Source organism: Phyllobates terribilis, unplaced genomic scaffold, assembly GCF_046119375.1.
Source record: "Phyllobates terribilis strain yellow unplaced genomic scaffold, ASM4611937v1 Scaffold_5__5_contigs__length_657084704, whole genome shotgun sequence".
Taxonomy (NCBI): domain Eukaryota; kingdom Metazoa; phylum Chordata; class Amphibia; order Anura; family Dendrobatidae; genus Phyllobates; species Phyllobates terribilis.
The window spans coordinates 383,651,206-383,667,945 of NW_027362765.1; the positions used below are offsets into that span (position 1 = coordinate 383,651,206).

At 44.6% G+C, this 16,740-nt stretch overlaps 1 protein-coding gene across 1 annotated transcript in view; it reads right to left on the reverse strand.

Annotated features, from left to right (window-relative positions):
- The window catches only part of LOC141271583 (killer cell lectin-like receptor subfamily B member 1C), a 59,717-nt gene that overhangs the window by 18,651 nt on the left and 24,326 nt on the right, over positions 1-16,740 (reverse strand). Inside the window, exon 3 of the mRNA XM_073681627.1 lies at positions 15,129-15,230. Within this exon, the coding sequence (XP_073537728.1) occupies positions 15,129-15,230 (102 nt within the window). The remainder of the gene's footprint in view (positions 1-15,128; positions 15,231-16,740) is intronic.

Below are 16,740 nucleotides of genomic sequence, written 5' to 3' on the forward strand. Positions count from 1 at the left end.
CAGTGACATAGACAGACATTCACATCATACATGCACACACACATTAGAAATACTTTTTATATGGGGATTGGGGAAGCTTGTTCACCTGCCCCCTGGCCTGTGTCCCGTCCAGCTCCTCAGTCATGTGGCAGTGCAGGGCCTCAGGCGTGTCACATGGCCCTGGACCATCAGGGGGGCCCACTCACAGTCAGGGCCCAGGCCGCTTCCCCGGCATCTGTGCAGGGCCGCCGTGCTGTTCAAGCCCTGCTCTGCTTCATGCAGCAGCGGTCAGTGTGCTGCTGCTCCACCAATCAGCATGTCATTACTACCAGACACAGCCGCACAGCGCACGGACATGTCTGGAAAGTGACAGCACTGGGCCTGATTGGTGGAGCAGCAGCACACTGACCGCACACTGCTGCTGCTGCATGAAGCAAAGCTGGGACAGCACCGGCGGTCCTGCACAGATGCCGGGAAGCGGCCCGGCCCCGATAAATAGTGGGCCCCCCTGATGGTCCAGGGCCCGGCACTTGCCCGGGTATGCCGGGTGCTGACACCAGCCCTGGGTATCAATATTGTCCTACAACTTTTGTTTAATGGAGATCAAGTAACACTGATGGGCGGGAAAGTGTCTATTCACGCCTCTAAAGTTCATATTGGTTCATAGTTCGGAGGGAACTTTTCTTTTGTCTTTTAATACTATCTAAGTGCATACATGTGCTAATAAAGCAGAAGTCCTATCTACTACAGCATTCAAGGCAGTGCTCTATTGATTTCCTCGAGATCTCGAAACATACTTTAATATTTGGAGTTCGAATGGCATAGAAGAGAGTGAATTTCAATCACATAAAGTTGGTGCCGAAACCCGAGACTAGAGTTGCATTGTACCATCTAGATCTTGAGTGAGGAGGACTCTCCAGGAAGTATAAATTCTAATACTGCAGCATAAAGTAAGAAGCTTATTCTTACATTTGTATTTCACTTTTACTGAGAGCTTTTCAACCTCCATTCCAAGTGAATTCTTTTGTATTAAATTGTCTAGTCCAAGAACTGGATAATTAGCTGTGCAGGTGATGTGATTAGTTTTTAAGTGTGAAACATAGTGGTACTCAAACTTGGAGGAATGCTAGTGTTGCTGTGTCTTGTTTGGCTGTTAAGAAGGATCAACTCAACAGAAGGGTATCTTGTAGTTTGTATACTGGATTTTTGTAGGGTTTTTAAGTGGCCTTGGGGACTTGCTTTTTATTTTTTAAGGATTATACAGTAGTGATGAGCGAGCATACTCGCAAGTACTCTGTACTCGCCCCAGCATCTCAGTACGCAAAATGCTTGGAGCTCGCCGAGTACTTGCGAGAGCGCCAATCAACATGCAGGGATTGCCTGACACTCACTGTAATGCCGCAGCCATGTTGGTTATGGCATTACAGTGATTGGCTGGCCGCACAGCATCATCAGGTCTATATCAGACCTGGCGCTGCTGTGCTCGTCAGTCCACTCCGCAATCAGGCAGAGTAGGGAGAGGTGCTGCTGAGCTAGGGAGAGATTTGGTTGTGTATTAGGTGGTGTAGGGAGAGAACAAGTACATTACACATATCCATCTCAACAAACAGTCCTTCTGAGGACTAATCCATCTGCAGAGATATCAGGCAGGCAGTGTATATAGGCAGGCAGGCAGGCAGTGTATATAGGCAGGCAGGCAGTGCATATAGCACAAGAGGCTTCATTCCAGTTCTGCCTTCTGCTACTGTTAGCAGACAAAGGCCCAGGTCTCAAGGGCCAGGAAAAATTTTTTGGGGATCTTAATCCTCATTATTTGCTTAAAAAGCAATCCAGAGAACACCGTTTTTCTGCTCCATTTGCTTGTTGGCACTTCAGAATACAGCCAGATCCTTTCAATATTACCGCACTAAAAATCCAGCTATTTAAAATGGTGGTTTGTCCGTCACACGGATCACATATAATTGCGCTGAAAATTCTGCCATTTCTGGCCTCCATTCTAATTTTTTTTCAGTGTGTCAGCAAAGTTTTCGACACCAGTTTGCTGTTCAAAATAGTTAGCTACAGGCCAGGTATTTAAAACTGTGTTTTTTCCATCACACGGATTACATATACTGTAACTTTGCTCCAAATTCAGCCATTTGTAGTGAGCGTGGAAGATATTGTCCTCCATTTAAAATGTGCAAGGCGCGTGGCAAGGGACGGGGAACTGGACGTAATGGTAATGGTGCATGCAGAGGCCGAGGCCGTGGGAAAGCTGAAATTGTGCCACAACACACACCCACATCTTCTCGCCTGACCTTCCGGTCCCAATTCCTAGAGGACAATAGCACAGCACTATTGAACCCAGAGCAGTGTCAAAAGGTTGTTGCTTAGATAGCGGATAATGCTTCCAATCACTTAGCCACCACCACCACCACGCTGTCTTCTACACGGTCAAGTCTCAGTAGCCGTAAGTCTGGACTGCATATTCCTCACCCTGATACTCCCTCCTCCCACCATGCCGAGTGCCCAGAGACAACTGATCCCACACTTGGACACTCTGAAGAGCTGTTCACTTTTCAATTTATAGATTCGGGCCTCTAGCCCGGTCCACTTGAAGTGGGTCAAGAGGAGATCGCATGTAGCGATGCCCAAATATTTGAGCAGCCATGGTCATATGAATGTGACGGTGGGAAAGTGTCACAAGAGGTGGACGATGATGCGACAAAATTGCCAGAAAGTCAGGAGGAGGACCAGGGTGCAGAAGTAGAAGACAAGGTGGTGGATGATATAGTAACTGACCCAACCTGGCAGGAAGACATGCAGAGTGAGGACAGCAGCACAGAGTGGGAGGGAGGCAGAGCATCCCAACAAGCAGGAAGAAGCAGTGTGGTATCCGCAGACAGAAGGCAGGCAACCATTCCCCGTAACACCAACACGAAGGAAGTTGCCAGTACAACTGTTAGGTCTTCCCGAGTCTGGTTGTTTTTTAAAGACTCTGCCGATAAACCCAAAAAGGCCATTTACACCACCTGCCAGGCCAGCATCAGCAGGGGTGGAAAAACTAGCAGCCTGACCACCACTAGCATGATCAGGCACATGGCAGCAAATCATCCGACTTTGTGGGCCGAACCCCAGGGTCCAGGAACAGTGTCTGCGGGTGACACCATTGCTTCTTCTGCTGTTGTGCATGCAAGCCAATCCCCTGTCCATGGTGCATGCGAAGATGCCTCCTGCCCTGCACCTGTCGTTGCACACTCTCAAGTAGCAGCATCAGGAAGCACGTCCAAGTCCTTGTCCCAGCGCAGCGTTCAGTTGTCCATAACGCAAAAGCAAATACGCAGCCAACGCCCCAAAGACCACACTACTAATTTCCCACATTTCACGACTGCTTTAGCTCAAAATATTGCATTTTAGGCTTGTGGAGAAGGAAGCATTCCGCAACCTGATGGCGGCGGCCATTCCTCGGTACTCTGTCCCCAGCCACCACTATTTCTCCCGGTGTGCCATCCCCATATTACACAAGCACGTGTTCCAAAACATTAGCCGTGCCCTCAACAACGCAGTTATCAGGAAAGTCCACCTAACCATGGACAAGTGCTTGGGGGCAAGGAGGGTACATCTCGCTGACGGCACACTGGGTTAACATTGTGGAAGCCGGGACCCAGTAGGACCTTGAGACCGAACACGTCCTCCCGACGCCAAGAATTGCGGGCCCTAGGTCTATCAGGGTTGCCTCCACAGTCTACAGATCCTGCCTTGCACCTGTCGTTGCACACTTTCAAGTAGCAGCATCAAGAAGCACGTCCAAGTCCTTGTCCCAGCGCAGCGTTCAGTTGTCCATACCTCAGTCCTTGGAACGCAAAAGCAAATACGCAGCCAACGCCCCAAAGACCACACTACTAATTTCCCACATTTCACGACTGCTTGAGCTCAAAATGTTGCATTTTAGGCTTGTGGAGAAGGAAGCATTCCGCAACCTGATGGCGGCGGCCATTCCTCGGTACTCTGTCCCCAGCCACCACTATTTCTCCCGGTGTGCCATCCCCTTATTGCACAAGCACGTGTTCCAAAACATTAGCCATGCCCTCAACAACGCAGTTATCGGGAAAGTCCACCTAACCACGGACAAGTGCTTGTGGGCAGGGACGGTACATCTCGCTGACGGCACACTGGGTTAACATAGTGGAAGCCGGGACCCAGTAGGACCTTGAGACCGAACATGTCCTCCCGACGCCAAGAATTGCGGGCCCTAGGTCAATCAGGGTTGCCCCCACAGTCTACAGCTCCTGCACCTCATCCTCCTCAGCCTCCTCCTCTTCAACCTCCATCTCCGAAATGACCACATCAGTTACAAGCTGGAAGCACTGTAGCACTGCCTCGGCCAAGTGACTGAAGCTAATAAGCTTAGGTGACAAACCGCACAATGCTGAAGAGTTGTGGACAGCTCTGAAAGAGCAGGCAGATCTGTGGCTCACACCGCTGAACCTACAGCCAGGCATGGTCATGTGTGACAATGGCCGGAACCTGGAGGCGGCTCTGAGGTGAGGCGAGTTCACACACGTACCATGCCTGGCCCATGTGCTTAACCTTGTGGTTCAGCAGTTTCTCAAATCCTACCCGGAGCTGCCAGATCTTCATGTTAAACTATGCCACCTCTGTGCCCATTTTAGAAAGTCATCTACAGCTTCCGCCACCCTTGCCGTGTTTAAGCAGCGCTTGCAGCTTCTGGCTCACAGACTGGTATGTGATGTCCCCACGCGTTGGAACTTTACACTGTAGATGTTTGGAAGTATTTGTGAGCAGAAGAGGGCAATTGTTCAGTACCAGCATCAACAAGGCCGTCGGTATTCAGTTCAGACTGCACACATAAGACCTCAGGAGTGAACATGGATGTCAGACATATGTACCATCCTCCAAAACTTTGAGGACTCCACCAAGATGGTGAGCGGCGATGACGCCATAATTAGCGTCACCATCCTGCTTCTCTGTCTTTTGAAATGCTCTCTGCTCACAATCAAAGAAGATGCATTGCAGGCGGAGCACGATGAGATGGACTATGGAACCATACAGGGTGATTACACACAGCCAAGCCTCATCTCATCCCAAAGTGGATTGAGTGACAATGAGGAAGAGAAGGAGAAGAAGGAAGAACAGGAGCTAGTTTCATGTGCTATAGATGGTATTACCTGCACAACTGTCATACCGTCTGTTCAGCGTGGATGGCAAGAGGACAGAGAGGAGGAGGAGAGCATGGTCAGTCATCCACTTGGTGAGGACACGGAAGTCTTGCCTGTTAGCAGCCTGGCACACATGGCTGAGTTTATGTTACACTGCCTTTCCCATGACCCTCGCGTTCTCAAAATTTTGGGTGACAGTCATTACTGGTTGGTGACACTTCTAGACCTACGCTACAAGGAGAACTTTCTATCTCTTATTCCTGAGGCGGACAGGTCTACAAAAATGGGGCAGTACCAGAAGGCCCTTGTTGCGGAACTATTAAAAAATGTCCCATCTGAAAACGCTGGCAGCAGAGGTCACAGTTCGTTGGACAACAAAGGAGTACAGGCGAGAGAGACACAACTTCAATCCAGCAGAGATAGGGGAACAATTTCAAAGTTCTGGGAGAATTTTCTCAGCCCCTCCCATCGCACAGGCCCTGAGGCACGGGGTACTCTCACAAGGAGTGCAAAGTTTGGGAAGATGCTGAGCAAGTACCTTGCCGACCGTACCAATGTCCTCTATGATTCCTCTGTGCCTTATAATTATTGGGTATCCAAGCTGGATACATGGAATGAACTAACTCTCTACTCCTTGGAGGTCCTGGCCTGCCCTGCTGCCAGCGTTCTATCAGAGCGGGTTTTTAGTGCCACTGGTGGAATTATAACTGATAAGCGCATCCGCTTGTCAACTGAAAATGCTGACAGGCTGACTCTTATGAAAATGAACAAGGGCTGCATTGGGCCAGACTTCTCAAACACCACCGAATGATAGCAGCGTAACATAAATTTAAATCCAGTGTCTTTTTTTGGGAGGTGTATTCCCATGCACCTCTTCACACCCACACATGGGTATATGCTTCCTGATTTTGGCTATTTGCTCTTGTCCTCCTCCTTCCCCTCATCCTCATCCTCCACCACCATATCACCAGGGTGACTGTGGTCCGTAATGCAACACCCACATAATTTTTTTAAAGGGTGTTTATGATGCCCGTAAAAAATGTTTTTATACAGTATGTTCATTTATACCCCTTGGGTTAAATGTTTGTCAGCCCATACACTTAGTGCATGGGCATTACAAGTATAGGAGACCCGCTCCTTTCTAATGGAAACATTTTTTATGAGGCCCTCTTCCACGTCTCTTCCAAGGGGCATTGGAGTGCCTCCCAATTTTTGGCAGCCCTTGCATTCACTGCATAGGCAAACACTATGGGAGACCCACTTCCTAATAATGGGGAAAAAAAATTCAGGAGGTTCCTCCTCCACCTCTCTCCCAAGGGCATTGGAGTGCCTTCAAATTTTTGGCAACCCCTGCATTCACTGCATAGGCAAACACAATGGGAGACCTACTTCATAATAATGGGAACATTGTTTTCAGGATGCCCTCTGACCTCCAAGTCTCTTCCAAGGGGCATTGGAGTGCCTCCAAATTTTTGGCAACTCTTGAATTCACTGCATAGGCAAACACAATGGGATACCTACTTCCTAATAATGGGAACATTGTTTTCAGGAGGCCCTCGTCTAGGTCTCTTCAAAGGGGTATTGAGGTGCGTCCAAATTTTCAAAGTGGTATTGAGGTGCGTCAAAATTTTGGGCAGCCCTGCCACTCACTGCATACACAATAACAGTATATGAGACCCACTCTTTAATAACGGGAACAATAAAACATAGCCAGCTGATGGCTCTCTAAGAATAGTGAGGGACGACTGCTGGCCCTTTAAGAATAGTAAAGGCAGCCTGATGGCCCTATAAAAATAGGCTTTGTGACTTTCAGAGTCCCTCCTTCATAAATGAAACACAATGTGTCTGATGATATCTCACACACCACATGGTCAGATAAGGTAGTAAAATGTTAAAATGACATTTCCTTGGTGAATGCATTTGTCACAGTTGAAAGCAATACAAAAGTGCAAAAATGCTTCAAAAACGCTAAGTGTGAACATAGCCCAAGGTGTGGAGGAGTATTTTTGATTTTCGTGATTTATTTTGCTTTATTTACAAGCCATTACCCTGGAAATGATGTTCCTCAACATATTTCCCAGGAAAATCCATTTTGGTTTCGTTTTGTATGCTTTATTGTGAGTCCGTAAAAGTGGCGTAATACCTCTGACAACGTTTTTGACGGAAGTGACCTGGGAGTCAGAAATGCTTCCAGGCGTCTTCCCCATGCTGTTCTCATGTCATTTGAGTACTGTTCCCATCAATTCCACTTGTCCATTACCCTCGGGGTGATACGGCGTTGTGTGGGATCTCTGAATTATACAGTACTTTCCTAGCTTGGCAAAGAGCTGGTTCTTAAATTCTCTTCCTTGGTCGTGGTGTAACCTCATATGGAACCCAAGCCTCAAAGCAAAATCATTGAAGATCTTCTCTGCTGCTGTTCGACCCAATTTATTGGTGGTGGCATATGCTTGAGCAAATCGAGTGAAATGGTCCATCACCACCAAGATGTATTCGTAACCACCCTTGCACGTCTCGAGATGTAGAAAGTCTATTGAGACCATCTCAAACGGATACGTAGTTTGAATGTTACCAATAGGTGCCCAGATTGATGTGTTGGGAGTCTTGGGACGTTTATCTTTCAGACACCCACACTCCCTGGTCACGTACCTCTCAATATCTCTCTTCATGTATGGTCAGAAGAAACGTTCATGGATCAAATTTGTTGTCCTTTCCACCCCCAGGTATCCCATGTTTTCATGGAGTTCTTAGAAGACCAACCTAGGGAATACTCTGGGTAGTACCAACTGCCGGTTTTGTCCTCCTTTATGATACAGGATACCGTATTCACTGAGGTAGAGCTTCGTCCATTCTTTAATTAAAACAGATACTGGTGACTCATTGTGTCTCTCCTGTTTACCTGGAAACCGATTTTGGTCCACATAAAGTAGTATTCTACCTATTATCTGATCTTCCTTTTGTGCTCTATGGATTTTCCCTTTTGGTTGTTGTTGAATAGACTCGGGGTGATCTTGTTCTCTCACTTTTATGGTGGTTTCCACCATCAACGGACACCACAATTGTGTGTCTTCATCCTGATAAGCTTGTACTGCTTGGGTAGTGCTCTCAATTGCTTTCAGATTGACTTCCTCCGAGATTTCTTGCATGAATTCCTCAGGCTCTAGTGGCATTCTTGACAATCCGTCAGAATCCGCATTGCATTTTCCTGGCCTGTACTTGATGCTGAAATTGAAGTTAGCTAGTTCAGCCACCCATCTCTGACCCGTTGCATTTAGTTTGGCTATAGTAAGGATAAGTCAAAGGGTTGTTGTCAGTGTATACCTCAAACTCTTTTCTGTAGTAGAGATAATCTCTAAATCGTTCACAGATAGCCCATTTCAATGCCAGGAACTCCAATTTTCCGGAATGTAGAAGGCAATTCTTCTCAGCGTCTGTCAACGTTCTAGAACCGTAACCAATGACTCTCATTTTTCTATCTTGATACTGATACAGGGAAGCTCCCAGTCCAATTTAAGAAGTGTCACAATGAAGAACAAATGGTAAATTGAAATCAGGATATCCCAAGATGGGTGGTTTTACCAGTTAGTCTACTAATTCTTCCAATACCTCCTGGTGGTCTGCTGTCCAGAGAATGGGCTGTTGCGATGAAACAGCATTGTTTCTTTTAAGCCCAGTCCTGCCCGCGTTCTTTTTCTCTGTGGGTGTTGTTGTCTCTGTCGTCCCCCCCAAGAGGAGGTATAATGGGGAAGCGATCCTGGAGAAGTTCCGAACCTAAGTACGATAGTAGGAGAGGAAGCCTAATATCTGCCTCAACTCCCCGATGGTAGAGGGCCACTTGTCTTTTAAGGCCAGTACCGGAGCGATTTCTGCTGGGTCCATGGTATATCCTTCTCCGGACACAATTTTCCCTAGAAATCAGACTGGGGTTGTGTCTTCCAAATTGATTTTCAAATGCAACGACGGGATACAGCCTATATCAGAGTAATCTTTGGAGAACGAATGACACTCTTCTCTCAGCATCTGTTTTGCTACCGCTAGATCTTCAGCACACAAGTGTTCCAGGGGTACTGGGGGATCCCGGCACCCCAAGGTGGGTTGTGCAATTTCCTCTCCTGGGCAACTCGTGTTCCTTGGTGGGGAGACTGAACTCACTGTAGACCCCAGGGCTGGTCTCATACTGGTTGGATATACCATTTTAACGGTTTCGATGTGACCTAACACAGATTTTGGATCCAGTCTAATTTCGTGTTTTGTAGTATTCATTACCGGTACTGTCACTCGGGCAAACCCATTAGTAGGAATCAAAAGCACAATCTCACCTTGAACTAGGCCTTCCGGAAGTTCTGAGGAGTCTTTTGGCATGAAAAATCTTCTCTGGACTTTTTTTCCGGGTCCTAGCCGAACACCACACCTCACCCCCATTAATTGATTTGCAGGGATAATGATTGGGCGCAAGCCTACCTTCTTTTAGGTTCATTGTATTCTGTGCTTTCTTTACTCTATGAATCACGTTTTCAGTCACGGCATTGGGTATGGCGAGCAATGTGGCGATTGCATCCACCACCAACGCCCCTGTCTTGTGTTTCGTGATGACCTCACTGATTACATTATAACCCAGGATAGGATCCTCTGCCACGTTCTGATCATTGGTCACGAGAAAAGGCACCAAAAGCTCGATGCTGTTGCTGTTCTTTGTGGCTCTGAGTTGGAAAGTCACTTTCATCCAGCCTATGAAAGGGATTTCGGTCTTGTTGATGGCTTTGCCGTGGAGTTCCACTGGTCCCAAGAGTTCTTTTAGTGACCAAAGGCTAGTGTGTGGCAGGTAGTGCCTTCTCCATTCTTCATTTAAAAGGCTTGTTTGGGTTCCTGTGTCCCACAGTGCTTTTACTAGGAGTCCAACTAGCTGGCACTGTATAAAGCACCTTTCACCAATAAGGCTGATGAGGCTATCTTTAACTGACTGAGGAATCCTCCACCCAGAAGTACATCGTTTGACCTGGACGTTAAGTAACTGATGCCCCTGTCTCCCTTGCAGCAGTTGTAGATGGGAACACACTTGGGGATAGTACTGACGCAGCCGTTTTACCTCATGCGCCTTTTTGAAGTTTGGTGAGATTTGGATTTGCTTCTGGGGCCTCCTCCGTGTCGCGGTTACCAGTTGCCCCACACTGGTAACCTTCTGTCTTTTAACTCAAACGACCGTGACCTTTGGCATTCCTTGGCATAATGTCCTTCCTCACCACATCTTAGACAGTGGACGCACATCGTAGTCTGATTTGATGAACGGCACGCTTCACAAGCCGGGTATCTTCTGTTTTGGAACCCACTCCTGGATCTGAGAGATACTGGTTCTGGCCTGGAACGAATCAACTTTTTCACTTCAATCAACTCGGCTCACAGTTCTCCTATTACTTCTTCCCAGTCAGCGCTGCAGGCCTCTCTTTTGTTGGTGCTTTAAGGTTCCCTCTCGGAGGTGACACTGGAGGGTCTCTATGATGATATTTGGACTGGCCACCGGGGTTTTCCGACTTTAGCTGACTCATTTTGGTGATTTTAGGAGCAGAGCCTTTCTTTAACTTGTGTTCGCTCTCTGACTCCAAACTAGCAACCTCATTCATTTTTTCAATTAGGACTTTGTTCAAAATGCCAGGATCTTCTAGGTACTGTTTCAGCTGCAACTTGATATCTTTGCTGATTAATCCCGTTCCCAATGATCTCAAGAACTTCTTTTGGACTAGTCCAGCATCAAACTTCTCTTTCGCTTCTACATCTCTGGATGCAAACAACAGTCTATCCTTCAGTTCATTTCTAGCATACTACGGATGTTCAGTCCTGGGCTGATCGCTTTCACCATCCCCTCAACGATCTCATCTGGCTCATAGCCTTTCTGTAAGCCTGCATTGATTTGATGGTGCAACAAGTTCCTATAAGACAGTCTCTCTTTCTGTTCACACTCTCCAATCTGTCCCAGGATCTTGAATTCTTTCCTTATGGTGATTTGTGTTGTTAGAGAGGACTGTCTCCCTGATTTATCTAACCCGAGCAGGGTAAAGGTCCTGTCTGAGTCTATCACTTGTTCAGAGGTTTTGGTCAATTCCTGCTTTATTGCTACATATTGCTTTAAGTTTCTGGTCTTGACGCTTTGATGTCTTCCTTGGTCTACCAGTATGTTTGCCTTTAACAACCTTCCCATGTTGTTTGTATTTGGTCCAGATTTTAGACACAGATGACTGTGAACAACCAACATCTTTTGCAACACTGTGTGATGATTTACCTTCTTTTAAGAGTTTGATAATCGTCGCCTTTGTTTCAATTGACATATCTCATGTTGGAACCATGATTCATGTCAGTCCACTTGGAGAAACAGGTCTTCAAGGTGTGATCACTTCTTTTTAGATGCAGACTAACAAGCAGATCTAATTTGATGCAGGTGTAAGTTTTGGAAATGAAAATTTACAGGGTGATTCCATAATTTTTTCCCCAGAATGAGTGATTCCATAATTTTTTCCCTCTGCTTGGTCTGAAAAAAATAACCCTTATTGAGTACCACATTTTTTATCTTGATTTCTTTTAGTGTTTCTTAAAGCCCTAAAGTTGCCATTTGAAATTACTTTAGTTTTGTGCCATGTCTGTGATCTGCTTTTCTTCAACAACATTAAGCAACTGAATGAACATCCTCTAAGCCCGGTGATTCCATAATTTTTGCCAGGGGTTGTATACAAGTCATTATACAGGAAAGAAAGTTTACTGCAAAATCCATTTTATCTTCGGTTTTGTATATTTTATTGTCAGTCCGTAAAAGTGGAGCAATACTCTGACAACATTGTTCCCAGCAATGACATTGGAGTCAGAGATGCATCCAGGAGTCTTCCCTATTCCATTTAAGTGGTGTTTCCATCCATTTCAGCGATTTTTACGGCCATCCCAGACCTCCTGGTAGGGTTGGCCTGAAGAATACTCGAGTTTCCCATTGACTTCCATTATGCTTGTTACTCGAAACAAGCACCTAAGCATTACGATTTGCTCAATTTGAGTAACGAGCATCCGAGAATTTTAGTGCTCGACCATCACTACTAGCAATCCATATAGACGACAACGTGGTGCTTAAAGCGCACCTGTTAGCAGGATTGTGCTCAGTAAACTGCATACACTGTCAGGTGGGCGACATTACACTGATTAAAATGATACCTTGGTTGATGAAATCCGTCCTGTTGTTCTTGTGTAATCTTTATTTTCAGTTTGGAGATAATGATATGCTCGTGCTCTGGGACGGCCTGTGGGGGGAGCTCTATCTGGTGCTCTGATTACATATTGAGCCGTATGCTCTTATGGCAGGTCACTGTGCTGACGGGTGCCCTTTAATAACTATGAATTGCAGTAGATGCTTGAGCAAATGTGATTTTTGTTCTTGTGCTAGCTATGTCCAGTCCTATAATGTTCCAGTTTGGGTTGTTTTCCTTGGAAGTCATTATTGATCCCATACACAAAACTCAATTAATACCCTGTATAGTAAATATTGTTCTATAGGATTGTGAAATTAGGTCCATAATCTTTTCCTGATTCTGAGTGTTATTTGAGGTAAAATCTGATAATAGGTTTTGCAAGGTGACGTGCGTATACAGTTTTTTTTTATTTTTAACTTTTTATTATTTTTTTTTACTATAGATGCTGCATTTAAAGTATCTAAGTTGGTCACACATTATAAATCCATGCCGATTGCATGGATTTATATTGTGTGACCAACTTGTCAAGCACTTTTACAAAATCGCTTGGAAAAGTGCTTGAAAAAAGGCATGCGAAAATGCTGAAAAAAAGCTTCTCTCTGGCAGAAAAAAATGCATGTAAATCTGCATGCGTTTTTTTCTGCCAGAGAGAGGCAAAAACGCTCTGCATCAAATCTGCTACGTGGGCACATAGCCTTACACAGTGAAGCCTGGGATTGAGAGTGGCATTGACCGCTACACACTGTGTGATGGTGGTAGAAAACCAATTACACTCTGAATAGCCAGCTGTAGAGAAAGGGACATCTCTGGGGCTTATCTGGATGCAGCTGCAAGAGGTGAATTTTGGGTAACAGGAGAAGTCAACACGAGTAAAAGCCTAAGGCATTCCAGTCTGATTTAGAGGCACGTCACTCCTCTTAAACAATAACCATGGCTCTGTCACCCATGCAGCTACAGACAGGGGTTGTGTAAGGCAAAATAAAAAAAAAAGAGAAAAAAAATGCCACCTCTCACCCTATTTCCCTGTTGTTTTAGGCAATAAATAATTAAAAAAATGATGTGGGGTCCCAACTATTTTTAATAACCAGCTAAGGTAAAGCAGACAGCTGCAGTCTGATATTATAAAAAATACCAATCCGCAATAGTCCCAGAACTGACACATCACATTAGATGCGCCAATTCTGGCGCCCTATATCAGCTCTTCCCGATTGCCCTGGTGCGATGACAAGCTGGGTAATGGGATTTGGATTTGATGACAGCTGTGATTTGTCAAAAATAACAGCTGGCATCAACCCCTGGGGTTAGTAATGGAGAGGAGTCCCACGTCGTCTGAAGTGTATGGAGCGCCGTAAAGATGCTCCATAGGCTTTCGCAACCACCACTGCCTGGCACGCTGCTCCGAGAGACCGGCCTGCAATGAACTAATGTAACCACAGTGAGGATACATCATTTCATACCGCCTGGGTCCTGGCAGTCCGTCAATCCGCGTGACCTGGAAGAATCGCTGGGGTACGTCGGACTGCACCACACCTCCGGCTCAAGCAAGACTCACACAGGCATACTGCGCAGTGCCAACAGACAAGAGCCACTGCTTTGGATCTGACGGTCGCTTCTTCTGCAGTGTGTTCCTGATACCTGGGCCATTACCCTTTGGCGCTTACCTATCTTCCCACCGTAAGTATTTTCACTTACTCCTTTTAGCTGTAGCATACACGGCACCTGCTATATAATACCAGGTGTTTTCTAGGCAACATTTACCTGAATGCACCTTTTTCTAATCACTGGTTTGGGGCATTTTGAGATGGATTATTCAGAGTGCAAATACTTCTAGTGTGCAGTGTGACAATGTGACAATGTGTGCAGTCACATTTTAATTGAACATGATGATAGGAATTACTCACAATATCCCCTATCTGCTACCATTTCCTTTCTAATTTTCAAGCAATGAGGAAAAATCCAATACCTGGTTAGCACAGTCGTAGTTGTTGTAGGTTAGAAAAAATACAATGCTCCTCACAAAATACAAGTCCTCATATAGCCATGATGACAGAACAGTTATAAAGGAGAGCAATAGAAAAAAAAACCTCTGTATCTTCATACCCCAAACAACTGTGTCCTAAATAAATTAAAGAGGTTGTCCACTACTTTGTCCAAACTCCAAAGACATCCTGATAGGGAATGTAGATTGTGGGCCCCAATGGGAACAGAGATAATGATGATGTTTGCAAAACGTTGTGGAATATCTTAGCGCTATATAAGACAGTAAGATAAATAAATATCTACCCATTTGCAGCTACTTAACATTCCGCCTGTCCATTGTTGTAAAATAATTCACCTTGCCCTGATCTCAGCTTGTCTGACAACACTTTCTGTTTATTGCATTGGTACAATGTACTGGGGTCACCTAAATATTTGCTGCTTCTAATGGGGGAAGAGGGAGACGCAGCAGTGACATTGTATGCTGGGAATGAGAGGAGTAGGGGTGATGATGCTCAGCTTATTTGTGCATCAATGAACAAGTGGAAAGTAAGCAGCAGGAGAGAGGCTAATATTAACAGAGACTAAGCCTTTTATTATACTTAGGTCACGTTCACATGTTCAGTATTTTACATCAGTATTTGTAAGCCAAAACCAGGAGTGGAAAAATCAGAGGAAAAGTATAATAGAAACGTCACCACGTCTGTATTTATCACCCACTCTTGATTTTGGCTTACAAATACTGATGTTAAATACTGATCAAACACTGAACGTGTGAACATGGCCTTACCTGTAGACATATTTGTCCTGGTCACACACAGCTCCTTGATTGCAGAATGGTCAAATTTTTTAAGGTGAGGTTCACAAGTCTCATAATTTCTCCATCTATAAACTGAAAAAAAAAATGTTGAAATTTGTAGGCTGGAGCAAAGACATTTTGATTAGTAGATATAGATTTCACCCCTTCCCACCGTGGCCAATTTACTTTTTTTTCATTTCATTTTTCCTCCCTTTCTTCCAAGAACAATATTGGAATCTGAGAGTCCTCAGTGGTTGATACCTTTTAATGGCTAACTGAAAAGATGGTAAACATAGCAAGCTTTCGAGACCACTCAAGTCTCTTCTTCAGGCTAATAATGACACCAAATCTTCCAAGAAACATTTTTTTTTTATTTTTCTGTCCCCATCGCTGTTTGAGGGCTTATTTTTTGCGGGACGAGTTGTACTTTTGAATGAAATCATTCATGTTATCATGTGATGCACAGGAAAGCGGGGAAAATTTCCAGTTCATAATGCAAAAAAAGTGCAATTCCACAATTGTTTTTTTTTTATTCACCATGTTCACTATGTGGTAAAACTGACCTGGTAATATGATTCTCCAGGTCAGTACAAGTACACAGATACCAAACATGCATAGGTTTTTTTTATTTAAGTGGTGAAAAAAAAATCGGAAATTTGTACAAAAAAAAATATCTTTTGTCGCTATTTTCTGAGACTTTTTCATTTTTCGGGATCTGGGGCTGGGTGAGGATTTATTTTTTGCTCTCTGAGCTTATGTTTTTACTAATAACTTTTTGGGGTAGTTATGATGTTGTGATTGCCTCTTATTGCATTTTATGCATTTGCAGTGACTATAAACACATAATTTAATTTTTTTTTCTTGTTACGCTGTTTAGCGGTTGGTTTAATATATTTTGATACATTGGACTTTTATGGACATAGCGATACCAAATATGTGTTGTTGTTTTTTTAATTACTTTGACTTCAATGGGACAAATCGGTGGTGAACTTTTATATATATATATATATATATATATATATATATATATATATATATATATATATATATATATATATATATATATATATATATAATTTTTTATTTTTTTTTTTTTTTTCTTAAAAAAAAATTGTCACTTTTTCTTACATTTCTTAGTCCTCTTAGGGGGCTTGAACCTGTAATCATCTGATTGCTTGTCTTATACATAGCAATGCATAAGCACTGCTATGTAAAGAGAAAATCACGGTCTCCTATGAACTTCAGGTACGAGCTGACTTTCACAGGAGAACAGTCATCAGCAGACCCCTGACAGTCATCGGTGGCCCCCGATCACGCTTGGAATAACGTGCTCTTTTGCAGACGTGCATTAAATGCTGCTGTGCAAGATTGACAGCAGCATTTAACAGGTTAATAGCGGTGGATAGAGCTCCTGTTAGAGGCAGATGATGGCTGAATAATCACCTGCTGGGAAAGATGCGGGCTCGGCGTGTGAGCCTGCATCAAAGTCAGGGAGCGGCATATGACATAACGGTACGTCATATGTCAGGAAGCGGTTAGTGAGATTTCCAAGAGACACATAAAGGGAGTAAAAACAGAACTCAAGTTACTTGAATGTTATACG